Source organism: Chlamydotis macqueenii, chromosome 28 (genome assembly GCF_036417535.1).
Source record: "Chlamydotis macqueenii isolate bChlMac1 chromosome 28, bChlMac1.mat, whole genome shotgun sequence".
Lineage (NCBI taxonomy): Eukaryota > Metazoa > Chordata > Aves > Otidiformes > Otididae > Chlamydotis > Chlamydotis macqueenii.
The window spans coordinates 173,772-197,640 of NC_141583.1; the positions used below are offsets into that span (position 1 = coordinate 173,772).

The 23,869-nt window shown below is 68.6% G+C and overlaps 5 protein-coding genes across 5 annotated transcripts; 4 read left to right on the forward strand and 1 right to left on the reverse strand.

Moving 5' to 3' along the window:
• Positions 1–2,413: 2,413 nt before the first annotated feature.
• On the forward strand, positions 2,414–9,017 carry HDGF (heparin binding growth factor). The gene is made up of 6 exons (XM_086768643.1): positions 2,414–2,570; positions 7,643–7,719; positions 7,847–7,985; positions 8,092–8,274; positions 8,345–8,550; positions 8,704–9,017. The coding sequence occupies exons 1-6, from the start codon at positions 2,484–2,486 to the stop codon at positions 8,708–8,710; spliced, it is 699 nt and encodes a 232-aa protein (XP_086624769.1). The 5' UTR covers positions 2,414–2,483; the 3' UTR covers positions 8,711–9,017.
• Positions 9,018–9,662: 645 nt separating this feature from the next.
• On the forward strand, positions 9,663–10,917 carry MRPL24 (mitochondrial ribosomal protein L24). The gene is made up of 6 exons (XM_086768641.1): positions 9,663–9,715; positions 9,843–10,026; positions 10,107–10,202; positions 10,300–10,403; positions 10,484–10,614; positions 10,709–10,917. The coding sequence occupies exons 2-6, from the start codon at positions 9,847–9,849 to the stop codon at positions 10,843–10,845; spliced, it is 648 nt and encodes a 215-aa protein (XP_086624767.1). The 5' UTR covers positions 9,663–9,715; positions 9,843–9,846; the 3' UTR covers positions 10,846–10,917.
• METTL25B (methyltransferase like 25B) lies at positions 10,892–13,028 on the reverse strand. Its single transcript, XM_086768633.1, has 6 exons — positions 12,863–13,028; positions 12,483–12,770; positions 12,342–12,404; positions 11,542–12,263; positions 11,273–11,460; positions 10,892–11,193 (listed from the first exon to the last, which is right to left on the reverse strand). Exons 1-6 carry the CDS (start codon positions 12,965–12,967, stop codon positions 10,988–10,990), a joined length of 1,572 nt encoding a protein of 523 aa, XP_086624759.1. The 5' UTR covers positions 12,968–13,028; the 3' UTR covers positions 10,892–10,987.
• Positions 13,029–13,593: 565 nt separating this feature from the next.
• On the forward strand, positions 13,594–15,928 carry ISG20L2 (interferon stimulated exonuclease gene 20 like 2). Its single transcript, XM_086768642.1, has 3 exons — positions 13,594–14,297; positions 14,431–14,631; positions 14,992–15,928. Exons 1-3 carry the CDS (start codon positions 13,665–13,667, stop codon positions 15,103–15,105), a joined length of 948 nt encoding a protein of 315 aa, XP_086624768.1. The 5' UTR covers positions 13,594–13,664; the 3' UTR covers positions 15,106–15,928.
• A 3,608-nt stretch (positions 15,929–19,536) lies between these two features.
• On the forward strand, positions 19,537–23,199 carry CRABP2 (cellular retinoic acid binding protein 2). Its single transcript, XM_086768644.1, has 4 exons — positions 19,537–19,707; positions 21,393–21,571; positions 22,351–22,467; positions 22,577–23,199. Exons 1-4 carry the CDS (start codon positions 19,638–19,640, stop codon positions 22,625–22,627), a joined length of 417 nt encoding a protein of 138 aa, XP_086624770.1. The 5' UTR covers positions 19,537–19,637; the 3' UTR covers positions 22,628–23,199.
• Positions 23,200–23,869: the final 670 nt, after the last annotated feature.

Sequence of the window (23,869 nt, forward strand, 5' to 3'; positions counted from 1 at the left end):
GAGAGGGAAGGGCAAATGCCTTTTTTTTTTCAGTAGCTATCACGCTTACACAGACATTTTTTCCCCACTTTCTGCACAGCTGAGACCTGTGAGAGGGAAGCCAAGCAACACCGGCGCAGGGACGAGGAGGAGGAGGAGGAGGATGTTTCCTGTGGCCGTGGGGCCGGTTTGGCTCGCAGAAGGTCCTTTACGGCAGCACAGAAACCCCCTTGCCTTGGGAGCGCAGGTTCCCTGTCTGCCTGGAACGGCAAGCTGTTGTCTCGGTCGGGGCACGTGCGTGTGTAGAGTGAACCCCTTGCTGAAGGGGGGCTGGGCCCCAAAAGGTGTCCTGGAGGTGTTTAAACCCCCCTGTCCCTTGCAGCTCTGCCTACCCGCTCTCCAAATCGAAGGGAAACCAAAGCAGAGAACGGCCCCGGTGGGACAGAAACGGGGAATTTTTTGTGGATCAGGCCCACCTGATGCTGTCACTTCCCCAGCAAAGAACCACTGGGGCTGAAACCCTTGAGACAAACTGGGACCTCCCCAGAACATTTTTTTTTCCACGCCTCCATAAATGTCGAGCTCTGTTGAAAAAGTAAAATCGGCGAGTCCCCGAGAAGCAGCGAGCGAGCAGGTTCAACCACCCAGTGCCTCGCTGCGAGGCAGTCCTCATGCTCTGCGGAGGAAAATCAACAACAACCCTGGCAGAGAGAGGAGGGACCGAGTTTAAACATGGTCCTGCTCTCACCGCACGGAAGGAGGGAGAAATCTGTGTTTCCCTTGCCCTTTGTCCGTCTTTTCTGTTTAAGCTCGAGATTCCTCAGGCCTGGCTCTCACCCTGGGGCAGCAGAGTCCTACTTTCAGCTGAGACCCCTCCATTATTTTGTTATTTGTGTTATTTTGCGGCCTGGCAGGAGGAGTTAAGCCAAGGAAAGCACACAGGGGACGGAAGGAAGAGTCCAGCCCAGGAACCCCACCTGCCGGGGTTCCGCTCTTGCAAACGGCTCCATCGGTGCTCAGTTTAACCACAGGTTGGGCCAGGCCTGCACCCGGAGCGGCCCCGCTGGCGCCTGAGCACCCCGCCAAGGAAATCCCCAGCACCCAGAGCGTCGCTGGTTTTAGTCTGAAGCCTGCACGCGCTCAGCAGCAGCGCTGGGGGTGGAAGGAGAGCGAGGTGATGACTCCTTTACTCATCTGGTGACTTCGTCACCCCGTAACCCCCACGCCAAGCCGGCTGGGCTGCCCGAGCCTCCTCCCCAGGCACGCAAAGATTTTCCTACACGTTTAACTTTGTGCGCCGTGAGTAATCCCAGCACCTCCAGCCCAGGCTCTGCAGAACGAGTTATTTCTGAATAAAAATGTTTTGCCCATTCTGCTTTACGTGAACGGGGCAGCTTGCCCGAGCGGCCCGCTGCTTGGACGCAAAATGCTCCCGGTTGTTTATTTTCTTTCTTTTTAAAGGCTGCCCTCCCTCTCCTGCAGCATGCTCAGCTGCAGCTGGCATACGGAGTTTTGGGGATGCCGCTACACGCATTTTACACGGGGTTTACACCCTTTTACATGGGTTTACATGGGTTTACATGGGTTTACACTAGTTTTACATGGTTTTACATGGTTTTACATGGGTTTTACACCACTTTACATGGGTTTGCATGGGTTTACACTGGTTTTATGTGGTTTTACGCTGGACCTCTCCGTCTCCAGGGCCACGGCAGCGAGCCAGCGGCCGGGCGTCCCTCCCACATCGCGCCGGGGCGGCCGTCTTGGGCTGCATCCCTGTTCCTTGTGCCACATCCACCATCATTTTCCCCCCCCCAAAAAAAGAAAAAGGGCTGGAGACACCCCCAGCTCCCCCAGCCCACCTGCAGCCGGAAACATTTTTATTATTTATTGGGGGTTTGGGGGTGGTTTTTACCTTTTTTTGTTTTTTTTTTATTTCCCACCAGGGTGAGCCTGGCTGCGCCCGCAGCCGGGTATTTCGCACCCAGCCCGAAGATCCGCCCCCCCCGCACCCCCCACCCCGCATCCCCGATCACGCGTGGGGGTGGGTGGGTGCGTGCGCGCGTGCAAGGCAGCGCTGCCGAGCGCCCGAGCGCATCCACCGGGAGGAGGAGGAGGGGGAGGAGGAGGAGGAGGAGGAAGAGGGGGGCGGCGGAGGGAGGGAGCAATTGAATTTCAAACACAAACAAGCGCATGGGGCACGGACCCACGGCCGCCGCGCCGCGCCGTTCCTAGGACCGGGACCGCGGGCCGGGGCCGCCCCCCGCCCCGGGCTCTGCGCCGGGGGGCCCGGAGGAGCCGCTCCCCCCCTCCTTCCTCCTCCTCCTCCTCCTCCTCCTCCTCCCCCGCCCCCCCCCCCCCCCGCTTTTATTATTATTTTTCCTAATCCCTGCCTCGTTGAGTTTCGCCTCCCAAACTTCACCCCTAACCCCCCCTCTCCCCCATCCCCATCCCCCCCCCCCACCCCCACCCCCACGCCGATCCCGGAGGAGCCGCCAGCCAAGATGTCCCGGTCCAACCGGCAGAAGGAATACAAATGCGGGGACCTGGTTTTCGCCAAGATGAAGGGTTACCCGCACTGGCCTGCGCGGGTAAGGCACCGGCACCGACCGGGGGGGGCTGTGGGACCCCCGGGAACCCCCCACCCCCCCCACCCCGCCGCCCCGGGGTGCTCGCCGTTCTCGCCGTTGCATAACGCGGGCAACTGGTGCCCCGGGACCGGGGTGTGGGGGGGGGGGCGGGGGGGGCTGCCGGTTTTCGGCTAAATCCAACTTTACCGGTACCTTATGTAAGGCCCCGCCGGCCGGGGCGGGAAAGTTGGGGATTATTCGTTACCGGAGGGGGGGCGCTTTCATGGCTATTTTGTCCTTTTTCGTTTTGGGTTGTTTTTTTTTTGTGTGTGTGGGGTTTTTTTTTAATTTTTTTGTTTGTTTGTTTTATGCACTGGAAACAACGTCGCGGGCCCCTTTTGTGCTGGTTCCCTCCCGGGGTGTGGGGGGAGACAGGTTGGGGGGTGGGGGGGTCATGGGTGAGGACCCGCGTGGCTTCTGGCACCGCGTGGGAGGGGGACCCCCCCCCCCTCTCCCGCCACCCCCCCCAGTCACCGACCTGGGCCCCATCCCGCGCCGCAGCACGAGGCCGGTCCGGCCTCCCCGGTGGGGTTGTTGATTTTGGGGTTTTTTGGTTTTGTTTTTTTTTGTTTTTTTTTTTTTTTTTGAGGGGGTCGCATTCCTGCATGTGGCTGCGCCACGGCCCCCCCCCCCCACGCTCCCGTTCCCGGGACCCCCGCATGGCGTTGGGGGGGGGGGGGCGGGGGCCGGGGGCCGACTCCCTGGGCTCGCTGCTTCGCTTCACCGCTGATTTGGGGGAGACCTAGGGGGCTTCGCTAACCCCCCCCCCCCCCCCCCCCGTTCCATTTTGGCTTCGCCAACCTGCCCGCCGGGCCTTACCTCTCGCCGCGGCCCCGGGTGCCAGCGCTCGCCGGGACTTTGGCTTTGGGAGATCGATGGAATTATTGGGGACTCTTGGGGGGGGGGCTCGGCGGGGGGGGCACGCTCACACGAGCAGGGGAGGGCGAGGGGGTCGAGGCGGGGTGCCGGACCCTCTGCCCTCCGCCCCACTTGCAGCCGTCCTGGGGTCCCTGAGCATATTTGGGGGGGGGGGGGGGTCAGTGCCATGAGCCTGGCCCCCTCCCCAGTTAAGCACCCAGAGCCGTCGCGGCCTGATCCTCGGCCGGGCCGCTGTGGGGAAGCTCTGGCTGCAGAACGCGTCGCTGGTTATTTTTAAGAGGTTGATGATGCAGTTTAAAATTTCCGTGGAGTGTTCCCCCCCCCCCCCCAACCTTTCCCACCCGGCCTTGTTGCAGAGGGTGCTGGGCCGCCTGCAGACCCCAAATTAAACCGGAGCAGGGAGGGACGGCGAAGCGCAGCGGGGCTTTGAAGGCCGCGGTTCCCCCGCCACTGTCTCAACCCCGCCATCCCCTCCTCCTTCCTCTCCTCGGGTCTGAATAACTTTTGTTTGGTTTGTAGGGTTCTGGCGGGGAGGCCGGGGAGGGGGTGGGGAGCCGTTCGGATTTGGCACTGGCCTCCCAACGCGCGCTGGAAAGCAGCTTTGCGAGGAGGAGCCAGAGGGATCCCTGGGAGCCCGGCGCCCGCTCCCGCCATCACTTCCCTTCACGGGGAGAGCGACGCTCCCCGGCTTCCACCGCACGCCCGCCTCCTTTCCCCATCCCACCCGCTGGGGTTCGGCCCCAGTTCCCCAAAAGCCCCCTCCTGATGGGTGCCCCCACGCCCCGTCGCGGAGGGCGAAGCTGGGTCAGACCGAATTAGCGCCTGCGCGCGCCGCGCAGGGCCAGGCTCGCTCGGGTTTCACACTGCGCTCGGCCCATTTCACCGCCACCATCGTGGCAGAGGCGTTTCAGGGCCGCTCACGCAGGCGGGAAGCGGGTTCCCCCCCAAAAGCAGCGGGAGGTGGAGGCAGGCTGCCCTCCCCGTGCTGGGGGGGGATGCTGGGTTGAATGGGGGGGTTTGGGGTGCTGCCCCCCCTGCCCTGGTGACTAATCCCGTGGCGGGCCAGGGTGAAGCCGGCGGGGTTTGCCGTGACTAACCAGGTGCTGCAATGAAACATCGCCCGGCCGCGCGCGGCGTGCGCTGGGATGTTTGTTTCCGACCAGGTGTGGCTGGGAGCAGAAAGAAACGTCGAGGGGAGGAGAGCCGAGGCGTTGCGGGGAGCGGGGGGTCGTTCCCCTGCTCGTCCTCAGCGCTCCTGGTCCCCCAACACCTCAGCGGAAACCTCTCCGTGAGAGGGGCAGCACCAAAAAAAGGGGAAACTGAGGCACGAAAGCAGGGGGGTGGGTCGCCAGCGCCCGGAGCAGGAGCCGCAGCCTTCCTGCATGCGGAGCCGTCCTCGTCCCCGTGCCCTGTCTCCGCGGGATCCCTGCCACCCGGACCCTCACCGTCGGTGCTTCCCTTGCGCCACGGCCAAATCCGTGGTCCTTTTTCCTCACAGCCTAATTTACAGCCCGCCGGGACGGTGCGGGAGCACGGCAGGGACCGGTGCACCGCGCCAGGGGTCCCGGCACCACCGGCATCGTGAGGGGGTGGCAGCGAGGGGCGCCAGGCCTGCCCAGTGCTGGGAGGAGCCCACCGGCGTCGTGCCACCGAGGCCGGGTGAGCTTGGTGCCCGGCCCGGGTGCCGGGGACGCGGCCGTAGCGATGTCCCGTGAGGTTGGGGAGGGCCCCTGTGGGGCTCGGGGGTGCCCCAGGCCCCCGGCCTGGCGGTGTGTGCTCCCCCACATCCTTTTCCAGCCGTGTGTGACCCACGGTAATTAATGGCCCTCGCCCCGCAGTGGGGAAACTGAGGCAGGGAGCGGAGGAGCCGGGCTCTCGGGACTGGTTGCAAGGCCAAGTGCAGAGGTTGGGGGGCAGAGTCCACAGCAAGGGACGTGCCTGTCCCTCCCCTGCCACGCTCCAGAGTTTTCCCTCCCGGGGAGGGGCCTGTCCCAACCTCTCGTTTTTGGAGAGGCCGCGGGTCCCCCAGGCAAGGACAGGCCGGTGACACGCGTACTTCGACCCACGCCGCAGCCCTGTCACCCGCCCCACCCCCCCCCCCCGCCGCGACCAACGGGGATGGACAAACGGCTGGCGGTGCCTCTGGCCCCCCTCGCCGTGGGGCAGGGGTCTCCAGGGGGTTTCCAAACAGCCCTGAGGCCTCGTGGCTGCGGTCGCTCTCGGGGACGGTGCGCTTTGGGCGGCATAGGCCCCGCCACCCCGGGGCTTTTTGGAAGGGTTTCCACCCCCAGCGCCTGCTCACGCTATCGGCGTCCCCAGGGCGGTATCTCACCCGCCGCCCCGTATCTGCCCGCGCCCCGGTTTCCCCGCCTGTGGACAGAGATGCCGCGTCCTTTTCTCCGGGGACAGAGTTTTGGGTGGAGAAGGGGCAGATAAAGGGCTGCGGCTTGTGGGACGGGCCGGGCGCTGGGTCCTGGCTGCTGTGGGGAAGACGCGGGCTTTCCCCAGCGCTGTGACCTTGTCCTGGGACGGTTCCTGGCCTGGGGACGGGCGGCAGTGGGCTCGGGGAGTGCGGTGCCGTGGGGCAGCCGTCCCTGGACCTCGCTGCCCTTGAAGCCGCGGGTGCCGCCCTCGGGGAAGGGCGTTTTAAAACCAGCCGGGGGCTGCAGGCGGGCAGGGGTCCCGCTGGGGCGTGGAGGCCGCTGCGAGGGCAAGACCGAGCTTTGCCTTGTCGGGGACCATCCCCACTCGCCCCGTCCCCGCTCCTCAGATGGCTCCGCGCGGTCGGGGTGCCAGATGGGGGGAGCGGGGGCCTTTTGGGGCAGGGTGGCGGTGTCAGGACCCCACAGTGCTGGGTGGAGGCACGTCACCCATCCCGAAACATAGCCTGGATCCGGGAAGGTGGATGCAGGAGGGCGGCCTGGGTGCCCCAAACCGCATTTGGGCACTCGGGATGGCACGGAGACGAATCCCTCCCTGCTCCAGCTCTCCAGGAGCAGGGACAGAGCCCCTCACCCGCATCCCATCCCACCCGGCTGCCCCCGGGGCCATGCCGGCGTTGCCGTCCCGCACCATGGCACGCGTTAGTTCCCGGGTGTCGGGGAATGAAGCTGCATGGCGTTCCCAGCTCCGGGAACGAAACTGGGAGAACCCTCGGCCAGGCTGGCCACGGAGCATCGCATTTGAGATGGGTTGGTGACGTGCCAGGAGGAATGGGGCGGGGGGGGGGCGGGCAAACCTGGCTCGGCGCTGGCCCGGCCGGCTGGGGAAACTGAGGCTCAGCAAGCCAGGGCAGTGGCGGCCCCTTAGCAAAGGTTGTGCCGTGAGTCAGCAGCGCGCCGGGAACGGGACCCAACACCTCGGCCGCCGGCGTCTCCCAGTCTGATGACGCGCTGACGCCCGCCCCGAGACCCCTGCCCGCATCCTCCCTCGGCTCCTTCCACCTCCCCTTGCGGCTTTCTCGGGGAATTTACGGCTCTGCTCCTTGGGCTGGCTGGGGGTGGGGAGGGGGGTGTTATTTTTAGATGCTTATAAAAAGCAGCAGGAATCGCTTTCGCTCTATTCCCGCGTGGCGCCGCAGGAATATTCGCGCTCGGTGAAATGGCACCTGCCGGCAGGCTCGGCGCCGGCTGCTCGTGGACCCCCGTGGTCCTCGCCACACCGTGCGCGCAGCCGGTGACCCCGTTTTGGCTGGGGGGGGAAGAGTACCAGCAGCAGGACGGTGTCACCGGGCACCCTGACACCTCCTGGATTTTCCCCGCTGCACCCCCGCGCCCTGACCTGGGGCTGGGGGCGATGCTCTGGCCTCACCGGCGCGCCTCCTGTGCGAATTTGCTGAGCGGAGCGTGCCTAAGCCAGTCTAGACAAGAGCTTACGGCGGCCACGCCTCGTCCGTCCCCGCGGGTGGGAGAAGGGGAGCCCCGCTGACCCGGCACCAGGGGGCACGGCCGCCTCTTTAATTAGCCGCTGCTCTCGCCCGCAGTGGGGGAATTCCCGAGGAATAATGCTTTCCTCCCTCCCCGGGCTGTGCCGGTCGGTCGGGTGCGGCACGCGGGGCGCCCGTGTCCCAGCTGGTGGGCGACGTCCCGGTGTCGGGGAGGAAAGCCAGGGCTCTGCCCTCCCTGATTCACGCCCTGTCCTTTGTGTCACCACAGATTGACGAGATGCCAGAAGCTGCAGTAAAATCCTCCTCCAATAAATATCAAGTCTTCTTTTTCGGGACCCACGAAACGTGAGTGCGGCCCCTGCGCACGTGGGAGCTGGGGCCGAGGGCTGAAGGCCCCAGGGGCTTTGGGAAGAGGTGAGACCCCCCCCCAGCTCCGGCTGCCATCCCTCACTGCCTGTCCCACCCTGAGCAGGGCATTCCTGGGGCCCAAAGACCTCTTCCCCTACGAAGAATGCAAGGAGAAGTTTGGGAAACCCAACAAACGGAAAGGGTTCAGCGAAGGTTTGTGGGAGATTGAAAACAACCCCACCGTCAAAGCCTCTGGCTACCAGGTGGGCCATGAGCCGGGGGGGTTCCCGGCCCCTCGCGTCCCCTTCCGGCTGCCTCCTTCCCCCCGTTCCCCTTCCCCTTTCTGTGAGTCCCCCGTGTCCCTTCCAGCCCACCCAGAAGAAGAGCTGCCCCCAGGACACTGAGCCGGAGCGGGAACCGGAGGGTGACGGAGAGAAGAAGGGCAATGCGGAGGGCAGCAGCGACGAGGAGGGGAAGCTGGTGATCGATGAGCAGTCCAAGGAGAAGAACGAGAAAGCTGGGATCAAGAGGAAAGCGGAAGATGCTTTGGAGGTAGGGGGATGTTGGGGATGGGGGCAAGGGGGGGTCCAGGGCTGGGCTGAGCCGACCTCCCCCTGCCCAGGATTCCCCCAAGCGCACCAAGGAGGCAGAGGGGCAGGAAGGGGAGAAGAAGGTAGGCAACGAAGAAGCCCCCAAGGAGGAGCCGAAACCCAACCCGACCGAGGGGGAGAAGAACAGCGACGCCGCCAGCGTGCCGGACGCCAACGAAGCCAAGCAGGAGAGCAAGGAGAAGGCGGGTGCGGAGGAGGTCAGAGACCACAAGGAGAGGTGAGGGTGGTGCAGTAACCCCCATCCCCGATGGCCGGGCTCCTCCCTGCCCGCCCCGGGCACAGGGGAACGTCCCCGGCAGCACGGAGAGGGGTGTCCCGGTGCTGTGGGGGTCCGTGACCGAGCGCCTGGGTCTCTTCTTGGCTCCCGCAGCCTGTAGCGGCCTCTCCAGCGAGCTGATCTTCCCTCCTGTCCTTTCTCTGCTGGGCTCCCTGGGTGCTGCCCCATCTCAGCCTCGTGGGCTCATCACGTCCACGGCTCCAGACAAGAGAAACAAACTGAAAATGAAATTTGAAAAGGAAAAAAAAAAAAAAGTGAGAGAGAAATGAAGAGAAACCCAGTAACACAAACCCCTGAATTGACCCGCATCTCCTGGCCCCGCCGCCGTGAGGGGCATGCTTTGTATTAGTGATTTCTAGGGGGCTGATCAGTTGATTTGAAATAAAAGCGATTCATGCCTTTTTAAAGCGTTTCCACCTGTGTCTCCGTGCTCCGGGGTTGGCTCCTTTGCACTGCGCTGGCGATTTCAGGCCCCTTGCCCAGGGGGGCAGTGGCGTGGGGGGCTGTGGCCAGAGAGGGGCGCGGGTGTCCCCAGGTCTGTTTTTCAGTGCTGGATGGGGAACAGAAGGAAATGCAGAGAGGGATTGGAGCAGAGAGAGAAGCGGTTGAAAGAGGGAAAGATTTTCGGTTGGAGACGTTTAATGAAACAGAACAAACGCAGTTCTGCAGTGAAGCGATGGTGAGCGGCCGGGAGAAGGGGATTCGCCCCCGGGATCAGGCCTGGGGGCAGGCGGCAGCTCCACTGGCAGAAAATGGAGGCCTGGCCGCGTGCCAGCCCTGCCTGGGCCTTACGGCTCCCCGCCGCCCGGGCTGGGGCGGCCGTGGCCACCCAGGGGCCTGGGCCGGCCATGGGGAGCACCCCCTGCCCCATATCCACGCAGACCCCGGCCACAGGCAGCCCCCCGCGCCCCCGGGGGGGGCGCGCTGGGACTACACCTCCCGGCGTGCCTCGCGGCTCCCGGCCCGCGGCCGCTCCCAGGATGCATCGGGGCCGGGGGCGGGACTACACAGCTCCCGGCGTGCACTGCGGGGCCGCCCCCGCGGGACTACGTGTCCCGGCGTGCGCCGCGCCAGGCCCCGCGCATGCGCGAAGCCTGGCGGTGAGGTGAGCGGGCTCCACCGGACCCCTTTGGGGGGGGGGGGCTCTGGGGTCCCGGGGAGCAGCGGGGGGGGGCGGGGGGGGTCGCGGCCGGGCCCGGGCCGCCCTGATGCCCCCCCCCCCCCCCCCGCAGCGCCATGCGGCTCTCGGCCCTGCTGTGCGCGGAGCGGCTGCGGCTGCCGCCCGGTTACCGCCACGGCACCTGGCGTCCCGACACCGCCGCGGCCCAGCGCCGCAACCCCCCGGGGCTGCGCCGCCGCAAGATCTTCGTGGAGCCCGTCGCCAGGGAGGAGTGGAAGGTGTTTCGGGGTGACACGGTGAGCATCCCCCCCGGTTCCCCGCCCCCTTCCCCCCCGGTTCCCCCCGCCCCGCCCCGACCCCGCGCTCTCTGCCGCAGGTCCAGGTCCTCACCGGGAAGGACGCCGGGAAGCAGGCGATGGTCACCCAGGTCGTGCGAGCCCGCAACTGGGTGGTGGTGGAAGGGCTGAACACGGTGAGGCTGGCGGTGGGGGTGGGGGGGAGTGGGGGGGTGCCGGACACACACACACACACACACACACACGTCGGGTCAACGCCCCGTCCCGCCGCAGCACTACCGCTACATCAACCGAGCTGCCAAGTACGCCGGCACCTACATCGCCAGCGAGGCGCCGCTGCTGCTCAGCCAGATCTCCCTGGTGGACCCCGAGGACCGGTAACAGCCGCAGCGGGGGGCGCGAGGGGACCCCGCTGTGTCCCCCCACCCACCCCCACCCAAATGTTCCCTGCCGGCAGGAAGCCAACAGAGGTGGAGTGGCGGTACACGGAGGAGGGCGAGCGGGTCCGCGTTGCCCTGCGCAGCGGCCGGATCATCCCCCTGCCCCTGCGGCAGCGCCGGGACGGCATTGTCCCCGAGCAGTGGATTGGTGAGCGGGGCCGGGGGCCGCCGGCCCGCCCCGGGCGGGGCGGGGGCGTGGGCCCCCCTGAGGGGCTCAGCGCCGTCACTTCGGTTGCACGCAGACGGCCCGAAGGACACGGCCGTGGAGGACGCGCTGGACAAGACGTACCTGCCATCCTTGAAGACCTTTGAGGAGGAGATCATGGACGCCATGGGGATCGTGGAGACGCGCAGGGCCAAGAAATCCTACTGGTATTAACTGGTGGGGGACTAGGGGGAACCAGAACCCGCCCCGGGCCGGGGTCTGCAATAAAGACACCTCTTTATTTTCCCCCACGCAGTGCTTCTGGTGCAGCCCCCGCGTCCCTCGCACTGAGCCCTGCGCCGTATGAATCCCAGTTTCATTGTGGTTCGCGCCTGGCGCCGGCAGCCAGGGGGCCGTGCCGCTCCGCGGGAGGGGGCTCCGCCACCCCCGCCTCCTCGTCCTCGCTGCTGTCCCCGTCCAGACCTGACAGCGCGGCGCCCAGCGGGGTCCGCGCGGCCACCAGCACCAGGTTCCGCGGGGAGAAGCGAGGGTCGAAGAGGGGGAGCAGGGCGCACTGGAAACCTGCGGGGAGAGGGGGGGGGTCAGTACTGGCACTGCCGCCGCGCCGCCACCGCCTCCCCGCTGCCGCCCCGGCGCCCACCGTGCTCCCGCAGGTAGAGCAGCCGATCGAGGAGGATGAGGGTCTCCACCAGTGGAGCCAGCAGCAGGGCGAGGCTGAAGAACGCCACCACCTTCTGCTGCTGCGCCAGCATGGCCCCCACAGCTTCCGAATCCAGCGGGACGGCGGCCGGATCCAGCCCCACGCGGGGCAGCCCCAGGCGGGCGTACCTGTGGGGCGATGTCAGGCGAGGGGCGAGGGTGCAGCGAGGCGGGGGGGACGCACACCATTCCCCCGCGCCCCAAACTCACTGGGGGAAGGTGAGGGCATGTGCTTTCTTCACCGTCTGCACCCCCGGGCGCTTCTTGCCGGGGTCGGCCGCCCGGATCAACGTTTCGAGGACGGCACGGTAGCAGTGGACGCGCAGGCAGCTGCTGCCATCGCCCAGCCGCCCGGCGTATTCCTCCAGCGCATGGCAGGCGGCTTCGCGAGCCCGGTAGGAGAGCTGGTGGCCTGGTAATCCGGCTACCCAGGCGCTGAGCGGGTAGCCGGGGGGAGAACCGGGGGGCTGCGGGAGGGTCGAGAGCTTCATGTAGCAGCAGGGCGCCGAAACGAGGGCGGCCACGGCGGGGCTGCGGGCGAAGTGGCGCAGCAGCGCCGGGCTGAGGTCCCCGCAGGCGTGCAGCCCCGTCACCAGCGCCCGCACGCCCTCCTCGCACCCCCCAGGACCCCCTAAAGGGTTCCTGGCAGCGGGCCCCGGCCCCGGGGGGTCGGGGGGCAGCAGGAACTCCCCCCAGGGAGCCGCGGGGTCCAGGCGGCCGGCTACGTGGCGCAGGGCCCGGGGGGCGAGGGGGTGGCAGGGGGCGTTTCGGCGGCGCCGGGGGGCCCCCTCGTTTCGCAGCGCCTCCGCTTTCCCCAGTTCCCGCAGCAGCTCCCGGTCGAAGCGCTGTGCTGCGCGGGCCAGGCGGCTGTCGCCCTCCACCGCTGTGACGGATAAACCCAGGCCGAAGGCCAGGAAGCGCGAGAGGTGACCCTGGGAGGGGGGGGCAAGCTCAGAGTCGGGGGGGGACACACACGCAACATCCCCCCCCTGGGACCCCCCCATCCCTACCTGCCCCGCTCCGACGTCCACCACGCGGTCGCAGCCGGTGGCCTGGCTCAGGCGCCGCAGCAGCTGTGGGGAGAGAGAGGGGTTTGGGGGGGGGGGGAGGATTTGGGGGGGGGAGTCACAGGGACGCGGAGGGGCACCCACCTTCCCCAAGCGCCAGATCTCGTGTTGCTTTTTGGGCTTGACGTGGCGGCGGAGCAGGGGGTGCAGGCGGGCGCTCTGGCAGGGGGGACGCGGGGTACCCCCCGGGCTCCCCCGGGGGAAGGCGAGGGCGCGCGCGGCGGCGGCGAAGGCCAGGAGGGAGAGCGGCCAGGTGGCCCCCGGCCCCCCCTGGCCCCCCAGCAGCGCGGCCAGCTGCGGGGGGGCGGCGGTGGCCAGGGCGGCCTGCCAGGGCGGGGGGAGCAGGGCCCACAGCCCCTCGGCAAAGAAATCCTGGGGGGGAGGGGGGGTCAGTGGGGCGGGGGGAGGCGCGGGGGGGGCACGGGGGGCACAGGGGGGGTGTGGGGGGCGCGGGGGGCACTCACGATGACGTAGGCGTCGAGCAGGGGCCGGTAGAGCGTCAGGAGCCGGACGATGTCAGCCGCTCGCTGCTGCTCCGGCCGCAGGGCCAAGGAGGGGGGGGCTGCCATGGCGGCGCCCGGCGCGACGTCAGCAGCGGGGCTGTGATGTCACGCTGTGATGTCACCACCTCCGCTGGCCGCGACCTGGCAGGGCGTGTGTTACAGACAGCTCTCAGTGGCCACGGCATCACCGAGCAGTGACATCACCCAGTGTGGTGCCCCCTGCAGCCGTGACGTCACCGGGTCACGCCATCACCCAGGAGGGCGATTCCCCCCTCCTGTGGCCATGACGTCACCGGGCCATGACATCACCAGGCAGCTTGGGCAACCCTCTCGACCCGCCCTCCCCGCAGAGGCAGGCGGCGACGAGCTGTGACGTCACGCCGGGCTCTGACGTCACCCGAGACGGCCGGCCCGCCAGCGGGCCAGAGCGGCCCCACGCGCCACTCACCGCCAGGCCCCCGTCAGTTCCCGCCGCGCCGCGCCGCGCATGCGCAGGCGGCGGCGGGGCGCTAGGGGAGCACGCGCAGGGGCGGAACCGCCCTCCCGGGGCGCAGCCCGATGACGTCGCTGCCGGCCGGCGCCGGGCTGCGCGCATGCGCCCTAGCGGCGAGCGCCTCTCCGCGCCGGCCACGCGCCGCCGCCGGCGGCAACTTCCGCTTCCGGGGCGCGGAGCGGTGGGGGGCAGCGGGAGCGGGGCCGGGGGCACCCTGCCGCGGGCAGGACCGGCCTGCTCGGCCGGGGGCTGCGCCCGCCGGCGCCCGCCATGGCGGATCTGATCCTCAACGTGGACTTCGCCCCCTCCGAGCGCCCCAGGAAAAAGGAAACCGGTAACCGAAACCACAGGCGGTTCCTGCAGCGGCGGCGGGCGCTGGAGCGGCGGGGCGTGCTGAAGCAGAAGCAGCTACCGGCCGCCCCGCCGCCCGGGAGGGGCTCCCCGAAGAGACCGGGCCGGAGGGGCAGGAGGTCGGGGGCGGCCAGGAGCGGCCCGGAGAAGCCGAACCCCACCCGGCCCAAGCCGGGCCCCAACGCCACCCGTCCGGCCTCCGTCCCCGCCGCCGCGCGGAACGGCTCCGCCGGCTCCCGGGGGACGGGATCTCCCGGGAAAGTCGAGCCGGCGGCGCGGGGCGCGGGCAGGGGCAGGGGCAAGGCCAGAGCCCCCGCTCTGCCCCCCCAGCCCAGCAAACTGGTGGCCATAGACTGCGAGATGGTGGGCACGGGGCCCGGCGGGCGCACCAGCGACCTGGCGCGCTGCAGCATCGTGGGCTACCAGGGCGACGTCGTGTACGACCGCTACGTCCGCCCCGCCGCCCCCATCGTGGATTATCGCACCCGCTGGAGCGGCGTCCGGCGGCAGCACATGGCCAGCGCCGTCCCCTTCGCCAAGGCCCAGCGAGAGGTGGGGGCCCCGTTGCTGTTTCGGGGGGTGGGGGGATCTTCGCACCCACTGGCTGTGGGGCAGAAACCGCCCGTGGGGCGTCGGGCAGGCTGCTGGGCGGCTTAAACCCCCCCCCGTCTGCTCCCCTCCTCAGATCCTGCGCATCCTCTCGGGGAAGGTCGTGGTCGGCCATGCCATCGACAACGACTTCAAGGCGCTCAAGTACTTCCACCCCAAAGCCCTCACCCGGGACACCTCCCGAATCCCTTTGCTGAACCGCAAGGGCGGCTTCCCCGAAAACACGGCCATTTCCCTCAAGCGCCTCACCAAGGAGCTGCTGCACAAGGACATCCAGGTATGGCAGGCGGATTCTCCGGCCGGATCCCTCCTCCCCAATCTCGCTGGCCGCCACAGGGTGCCGCTGCCTTAGCTGGGAGCTCCCCGAGAGCGGGGCAGCCGCGTGGGGACCCCGCCTCACGCCACACCGGGGGCAACGGGAGCAGGGACATCCATCCCCGGGGAAAGATTGGGGTCTCACGCGCCGCCCTGAGCAGGGCAGCCGCGTGCCTCGGTTTCCCCCCTCCTAGAAGCCAGCCCGCGGGAGGAGGGACCCCCTCAGCTTGGCCCCCGCAGCGTCGGGAGGGCTTTTCCCCGCTCGGCCGGCGCTGGAGCGGTGGCCTGGGCTGTCCCCACCTCCTGTCTCTGTCCTCAACAGGTCGGGAAGAGCGGCCACTCCTCGGTGGAGGATGCCCGGGCCACCATGGAGCTGTACAAGGTGGTGGAGGCAGAGTGGGAGCAACACCTGATGCTGAACCCCGAGCAGGAGTGAGGGCCCCGTAGCCTGATCCCGCAGCCCCGGAAGGGCCTGCAGCCCGCGGGAGGAGCAGTGAGCGCCCAGGGGCTGCTCTGGCCGGCCGGGCAAGGCAGCTGGGACAGCCGGACGGTGGGAACGCGGAGCCGGGCGCGATCCGTTGCCCCTGTGCTCCCCACGTGCCTTGTTAGGCGGCTGCTGGTTCGCTCCGTTCACCCCCCGGGGATGTGGGGGAGCGGGAGAGCTGGGGCCAGCCTGTGCCTTCCCGGGGCGGGGGGGGGTCTCTGGGGTCCTTCGCCCCCCGCCCAGAGCCGTGCGGTGCTGCCAGTGGTGCCGATAACGTGGCGGGGCCCGAGCCGGAGCGGGGCCGCGGGCCTGGGTGCGGCAGCGGGGCTCTGCCAGCTGTGCTCGCCCCAAATTCCCCGGGGGAGTCGGTGCTCGGGGCGGGCTTCTTCCCCGTCCCAATTCTTCCTGTCCCGCAAACCTGCCCGTGGCGGGGACGGGAACCGCCGAAGGGCGTGGGAGCGGGCAGCGCCCGGCGGGCGGGAGGCAGATCCTGCCGGGAAGTCCCCGCTCCGATTTCAGGGCTGCTCCCCTCGGAGGTTCGGGTGCCGTCTTTCCTCGTTGCATAAGCGCTGCCGTGAGCGCGGGGGCCGGGAACGGGCCCGGACACGGGGGGAGCGGGGGCGTCACCCTCGCAGACGCCTCGGAACGCTGCAGAGCAGGCGTTCCCTGAACTCGTGAAGGTGCCCCTGGTTCTGGGTCCCCCCCTGGGCGGGGGGACTGCTTTGAACTGAAATGTTTATGTGCAAAATCCCAATTAAAAGGAGGTGATTAACGAGCCCTTTCGTGCAGCGGTGGGGGATGAGAGGGGCTCCGGGCTCTGCGTGAGATTCCCTTCCGTGTCCTCGTTTGAAATCGAAGCGGTTGCCCCTGCCGCCCAGGCAAGGTTGCCCCCCCCCCCAAAATGGGCCGGGAAGGGGGGAGCCGCGGGGCTGGGGGGCTCTGAGCGGGGCCCCGGGGGCGGCTCCTGTCAGCCGTCACCCATCGCCTGCCGGCATCTGCCTCCCACTGACCCTTCCTCCTCCTCCTCCTCAGCGCCAGCTACGAGTTGGCCCCTTCCCACCGCCCGGGGGTTTGTGGGACCCCCCCACCTCACCCCCTTTTTTCCAATTAAACTGCAGCACTGGCTGGTCCCTGCCGCCGGCTTCGCCGAGGGGGCCGGGGCGGCCAAAACGTCCCAGCCCTGCCCTGGCTCTGCGCTCCTCCTCGTCACGGCGGGACGGTGCCTGTGCCGCGCCGGCAGGGGAGCCCTGGCCAACGTCCCGTTTTCCAGCCTTTCGGTGCGGTTGCGTGGCCTGCGCTCACCGGGGGGGCGCAACCTCCCCCCCCAACCCCCCCCCAAGCCTTTGCGCCGAGGGGGCCGTTCCCCTTTTCTCTGGGGTGCAAACACAACAGTTGGGGTCTCCCTGCAGTGTGCTGGGGCGGGGCCACGATATTTCGGGGTTCTTGGGGGCCAGGGGGGGCAACTTCGCAGCGCTTTCCCCCCTCCCGCACCCGTGTGCGTGCACACGCGTGTGCGCCCAGTCCCGCTTTGCACGCTCGCCCCTCTCCCAGGAGGGGGTGGAAAAGCTGTCGTGGCCCCAAAATCCAGCGGAAGGCGAGAGCGCGGAGGAGTGACCGGGAGCCGTGGTGCCTGGGCCGGGTTTGGAAGCGGTTGCGGAGGGGCTCTGGGGGCCGCTCGTTAGTTTTTGGGTTTTTTGCGTCTTTGGAAATGAGAAACAGGCGGCCGGGCCCCAGCTCGCCGGCACATGCTGGGTACGGCCGGCAGCTCGGAGCCGGAGGGGCTTCCCTCACGTGCCCCCCCGCCCCGGGATTCGCCTGGGCCATGAGCGGGGTCCCGCCGTGGGGTGCGGCGAAGGCCATGGGGCGCGTGGGCTCCCTCCCGCCCCACGGCCGGGGCAGGACGTGGTCGCGGCGTCCAGCTGCCTTTCGTTTCCGCCGCGGCCAGCTGGGGCGGATTTGCAGGGGTGGGGGGTGACCTGCCCCTGCTCAGCCCCACACCGCAGGGGAGGGGGCTTCACCACCCCTGCCCCCCACATTGGGCCCCCCCCACCCCCCATTTGCTCTCGCAATGCAGTGAGGGTTTGAGGAGGGGGTCACAAACCAGCCCCCCGCGGCCTCGGCTTTCTTGTGACCTGTGACGCGTGGGTGCGTGTCCCCCCCTCGGGCAGCAGTGGGGACCCCCGGGGATGGGCCAGTGTCCCCCCCACGAGGGGCGTTGGGGGGTGGGCCCCCGGTGATCTCTGAGCTCAGGATTTCCAGGGTTCGGCACCGCTGATTTGCCTGCCGGCTCCAGGCTTGTCCCGGGACAGGCCGGAGGGAGAGGAGGGTGGGGTGTGAAGGCTTTGTCCGCCCTTCCCGGCAGAATCCCTTCCAGATGTGGGGCTGCCGGGGGCGGCCGTGTCCCCGGGGATGCCCCGGGGTGGGGAGGGGGTGCAGGTCGCACCCCAGCCCCCCCCCCCCCCCCCCCTTCTCCAAACGGGCCGTTTTAGTTTTTTCCAGTTTTCCCCAAACTTGGAGTCGAGACTTGGCCTCTGCGACGGGGGGGGGGGGGGGAGGGGGGGGGAGGGACGGGACGGGACGTGGCTGCTGCCTCCCCGGGATGAAGGGGTTGGTGTGACCCTTTCCCGGCACCCCCTCCCCGAGCCCCCCCGGCTCTGACCAAAGCGCCGCTGCCGTCCCCGTCCCCCCCCGGCGCCTGCGTCGCTGTAGGTGCAGGCGATGGCAGCTCTTTGTTGGAAATCCTGTTCTCCGAGGGATTAGGGACTCCCGGCAAGCCGGGACCTGGCTCCTGGGCCCGGCAGCGGGGCGATTTGGGGGCGATCTGGGGGCGGGAGGGGCTGCAGCCGGAACGCGGGGAGGCGACGGCTCCGCTGAGGTTTTTTTTTTTGCCCCGAACCGGAGCAGAAACCTCTCTCCTTCCATTTCAGAGCAGCCGATGAACCGACGAACGCCATTTCTTCGCTCGCCCGCCGGCTTTCGGCCGAGGCCGCGACTCCCAGGACGGGGCTGGCGGTGCAACCTGGCCCGCGCGGGACCTTCCCCAACTTTCGGCGGAGAAATCCCGGGAAATAACTCACGGCCCTTCCCCGCCGGTGTGGGGGCATCCGGCCTTAGCGCCTGGCTCTCCCCCAAAGCAAAGCTCGCGCGGCGCGGCGACGGCTGCCGGCTGCTCCCAGAGCCCAGGGGTGCCGCAGCCCCCTGCACACGCGTGTGCGCGGACACGCGTGTGCGCATGTCTGAACGCGCAGCCAGGTGAACTGCACGCGTCTCTGCTTAGGCCTGTGCGCACAGATGCGCGTGCAACGAGCACCTGCGCGTTGCGTGTGTGCGCATGCGGGCAAGCGCCTGCACGTGTCGTGCAGGTGTGTGTGCAAACACGCGTGGCCCTGGCGTGCTGCTGGCATGCGAAGGGATGCGGGGCTGGGCGGATTTAGGGGGGTGTGTGCGGCTCCAGAGGGGTGCAGGCAGCTGGGAGCGGGGATGAGAGTAGTTGAGGGGGTGGCGCGGGCGGATCTAGGGGGGTGCAGGCAGATTTGGGGGGCTGTGTGCGGCTCCAGAGGGGTGCAGGCAGCTCAGGTTGGGGATGGGAGCAGTTTGGGGGGGTGCAGGCAGATTTGAGGGGGTGTGGGCAGATCTGAGGGGTGCAGGCAGCTCAGGGTGGGGATGGGAGCAGTTCGGGGGGGGTGCAGGCAGATTTAGGGGGGTGCAGGCAGATTTGGGGGGGTGTGGGCTGATCTGAGGGGTGCAGGCAGCTCAGGGTGGGGATGGGAGCAGTTCGGGGGGGGGTACAGGCAGATTTTGGGGGCTGTGTGCGGCTCCAGAGGGGTGCAGGCAGATTTGGGGGGGGGTGGGCTGATCTGAGGGGTGCAGGCAGCCCAGGGTGGGGATGGGAGCAGTTCGGGGGGGGTGCGGGCAGATTTAGGGGGATGCAGGCAGCTCCAGGGGGGTGCAGGCAGATTTAGGGGGATGCAGGCAGCTCCAGGGGGGTGTGGGCAGATTTCGGGGGGCTGTCAGTAGATTTAGGGTCTGTGTGCAGCTCCAGAGGGGTGCAGGCAGATTTGGGGGGGTGTGGGCAGATCTGAGGGGTGCAGGCAGCCCAGGGTGGGGATGGGAGCAGTTCGGGGGGGGTGCGGGCAGATTTAGGGGGATGCAGGCAGCTCCAGGGGGGGTGCGGGCAGATTTCGAGGGGGGGGTCTATAGATTTAGGGGGGTGCGGGCAGCTGGGGGTGCCTCCAGCTCGCACCCCCCGGGGCCGGTCTCGGGGGGCTCTCACCGGCGCCCTCCCGGTGCGGAGCGGGGCCGGGGCCGGGGGCGGAGGGGGTGGGACCAGCCCGGCAATAAAACGGCCGACGCGGGCGGGACGGGACCGGACGGGACGGGAGAGCGGCGGGGCCGGTGCCGGTGCGGAGGCTCGGTCGGTGCCGCTCGGATCCCCTCAGTTCCCCCCTCCCGGCGCCCCCCCGGTCCCCGCTCCGGGAGCCGCGATGCCCAACTTCTCCGGGAACTGGAGGATGAAGAGCTCGGAAAACTTCGAGGAGCTGCTGAAGGCGCTGGGTGAGTGCGAGCCCCCCCCGCCCCCGGGGCTGGCTGGGAGCAGGGAAGGGGGGATTCTCCCCTCCAAATCCCCTCCTCCAGCCTTTGTGGGGGGGGACCCGCCGCATGCAGCACCCCACCCCGCTCCCCCTTTTCACCAGACCCTCGCTGCTGCTTCTTCACGGGGGAAACTGAGGCACGGGGGAGGGGGTTGGGGGGGGGCTGCAGGGCAGCCCGTCCTGCTCCCGAGGGGCCGCCCCCCCCCGCCTCAGTTTCCCCATCGTGGTGGCCTCCCCATGTGCAGGCACCTCCAAAATCCACCCCCCACCACCACCACCCCCGCCGCCACCATCCTGGTCCCCTTCGCACCGAGCTGGGGGCGCCAGGACCCACTGCGGGGGGGGGGGGGAAGTGGGGGGCACAGTGTGCGGGGTCCCCCGCACTTTGGGCAGGGCCAGACCCCCCCCCACGCTCCCCTCCGCCTGACTCCCCCCCCCTCGCCTGCCGGGAGCAGAATATTTTCCGGGCTGGGGGACGGGTAACAAATATTTCAGTGCAATTATCACTTTCTTGGATTTCACTCCCCCCGCCCCCTCGCCCCCCTCTCCAGCCCCACCGGTGAAACCGGCTGGAGGGACCTCGGCAGGAAAACCGATCTGCCAGCCCGCAGCGAGCCCCCCCGCCTTTCCCACGGCGGGAGGCGGGGGTCCTGGCGCTCGCCCCCTACTTTCGAGGGGAGCCGATACCCTCGGGCAAAGGGGCGGGGGGGGGTGATGTCAGCTCAAGACCCCAAATCTGGCTACATTCTCCTCCCCCCTTCCAGCTTTTGTTCCCTTTGGGGTCTATTCCTCCTCGTCCCCCCCTCCATGAGCATCATCTGGGGGGGCTGCACTGGGGGTTTGGGCACCCCCAGGCGTGGGCCAGGGCTCGGTGGGGGGGCGAGGGGGGTGGCTGTGGGGACCCCTGCCCCACCGCCCAGGGCCAGCAGCAGCATCCTGGAGGGAACCCGGGGGGACAAATGTGTTGTCCCCCCCGTGAGGCTGGGACTGTCCCTGTCGCCCCCCTCTGTCCCCCTTTTCTGCAGAGACCCTCTCTGGGGGTGCAGGGGGTGGCGGCCGGGGCACGGCCCCCCTCCGGCGCCCACCCACGGTTTTCGGCTGCCGGAGGGTGACGCGGGAACAATGTCCCCAAAGAGCAGCGTGGCCCCGGTGACAGCCGGGGACGTGATGGATGGGGGGGCACAAAGGCCTGGCTGCCCCGCGGTTGGGGGGGGGCTGCGGGGGGTGGGGGGGGTCACACCAGTCACCGGGCTCCGAGCCGGGGTCCCTTGTCCCCGCCGAGCCCTTGCTCCTTCCTTGGGGCGCATCCGGAGCCGGCATTGCCCCCCTTCCCTTTGCCGTCAGGTAACAAGAGCCAGATGTGGCCCAGATGCGGCCCAGATGTGGCTCATACATGTGTGTGTCTCCCCCCTCATGGGTTGCCCCGAGCTGCCTGGGACAGGTCACTGCCAAACGGGGGGACGCAGCCGTGTGTCCCCTCCTGTCCTCGCCCCCCTGCCCTGTCCCGCAGCTCAACCCCCCCTCGGCTGCGGGGTCACCCTACAGGGAAGGGGCGGCTCCGGTGCCCCCCACGCCGCAGGGAGAGACGCTGCAAGCTGTAGGGGGACGGGGGGGGACACACGCTGACGCTGCTGCCCCCTGCGCCAGGCGTCAACGTGATGCTGAGGAAGATCGCGGTGGCGGCGGCCTCAAAGCCGGCGGTGGAGATCAAGCAGGACGGGGAAAGCTTCTATATCAGGACGTCGACCACCGTGCGCACCACCGAGATCAGCTTCCGCGTGGGCGAGGAGTTCGAGGAGCAGACGGTGGACGGGCGGCCCTGCAAGGTGAGGGGGGGGTCGGGAGGGTGGTTCCGTGCCCCGGGCGCGAGGGTGGGGCCGTGCACGTGCGTGTGTTTGTGCGTGCACGCACATGTTGCGTGAGGGCGGGGGCACTCCCTTCTGTGCGTGTGTGCACATACGTGCACGGCTGCGCGCGTGTTTGGGCGTGCACACGCGTTTGGCATGAGGGCAAGAGCACTCGTGTGCGTGCGTGCACGTGGATATGCGTGCGTGCGTGCCCAGAGTACGTATGCACGCACACACATCACATGCGCACACGCATTTTGCGTGAAGGCAGGAGCCCTTGCTTCTGTGTGCATCTGTGTGCGCACACATGTGCGTGCCCAGCTGTGTGTGTGCACACTTACACCTCTGTGAGCACTTACACGTGCTCACAGATCATGCACGCACGTTTTGCACGAAGGCAGGAGCACCCATGCATGTGTGCGTGCACACAGGAGTGTGTGCGTGTGTGTGCACGCACGCATGCAGACGCATACGCGTGCATATACACGTGTGCGCATGCACGCAGTTTGCACGAAGGCAGGAGCATGTGTGCGTGCACAGAGTTGCACATGCAGAAGCACGCGCGCACTTGCCTGCGTGCACACGCGTGCTCGCGTGCTGGCAGCCCCATGCGCACCTCCCCGGCGCCGCGGGTGGCTGGCGAGGGTGACAACTGGCCCCATCGGTGTCGGGCGGAGGGTGACAGGTGGGCTGCGCAGGGGTGGGGGGGGTCCTGGGGTTGTTGCCCCCCCCCCAGCGCCGCCCTGTGCCCCTCGCAGAGCCTGGCCCGGTGGGAGAGCGAGAACAAGCTGGTGTGCGAGCAGCGGCTGCTGAGGGGCGAGGGGCCGCGCACCGCCTGGTCCAGGGAGATGACGAACGACGGGGAGCTGATCCTGGTGAGCGCTGGGGTGGGTACAGGGGCCTGCGGGGCATCTCTGCCCCGGTGCATGCTGGGAAACTCCCGTGGCTTGGGGGCTGCGACCGTGACCCCGCTCCTCCTTGCAGACCATGACAGCCGACGACGTCGTCTGCACCAGGGTCTACGTCCGGGAGTGATGCCCCCCCCGCCACCGCGCCAGTGTCCCCATGTCGTCGTCCCCCCCAGCCCCGTGTCCCACCCCAGCCCCCGGTACCCCCCCTGCGCCCCACAGCCACGGGGAGAGGGTGGCACCTTCCTGTGGGGGTACAGCACGGCAGCCCCTTTTCCGGGGGGAATCGCGGCTTTTGCAGCCCCCTCCCCGCGCGGGGGGCTTGCGGGGGGCAGGAAAATCTCCTGTCCTGGCCCTGCTCTGCCGCCCTCGCTGCAGACAAAGCCCCCAGTTTTTGGAGAGGCGCCGGGGCCGCGGCGGGGGGTAATGCGGCCGCCTCCCTGGGCCTTTGGGTTGGTTTTAACTGGTCTTGGTTCAGTTGGACGGGTTTTGTTTATTTTTTTTAACAGAGCCCCTGGCCCTTGCCCCCCCCCCCCCAGTATTTATTTGTGAATATTGTTACCGGACAAAAACACCGAACAACCCCAACCCGGCGGCGCCGCGCAGCTCCGGGTCCGGTCCCCCCCCGAGGGTCCCAGCGCCCCCCTGTTTCGTCCCCGTGCCCCCCTCCTCTTCTCAATAAACGTCCTGTGACCCCAACCCAGCCTCCCCGTCCCCCCCTCACCCGCACCTGGCACCGCAGCCCCCGCACAGGGAACCGGGAGCAAAGGGGGTGGCCGGGTTGGTGTGGGGCAGGGTGGGTGACGTGGGGTGAGACCCTCTCCCGGCTGGGCTGGAGGGGCCGGGGCACCTAGGGGTGCTGCCTGCCGGGACGCGGCTCCCCCAGCCCGTTCGGGTGATGCTCGTTAGGCTGCTGCCCGCTAATTACCCTGCGTGAGGTGGCCCATCCCAACCTTGCCCCCCACCCTCTTCTTTTGGGAGACGCAGCAAAGCTGCACCCTGGGGTGGGCTGGGACCCCTCGGCTGGGGCAGACCCAGAGCTGCCGTGGGGCGGGTGGGGGGCACCGACCCACTCCCCCCTGCCTCGCCGAGCCGCGGGGTGCCTGTGGGAGGCACAGGGACGGGACCCCACCTCCCTCCTGCCCCACATGGGAAGGGGGCAGCAGTGACGGCCGCCTGGGGGGTGGGGGGGCAGGAGGGGGGGCCGGGACGGGGTTGGTTTTGTCCCGGGGGGCCGGGGATGCTGCAGCGGGAGGGGTGTAATTACACCGGCCCTGGGGAGGAGGAGGAGGAGGAGGAGGGAGGGGGGAGGAAGGGCTCCGGTGTCTGCAGGTGGACGCTTGGCAGGCGCCCATGGCCCCCCCTCGTC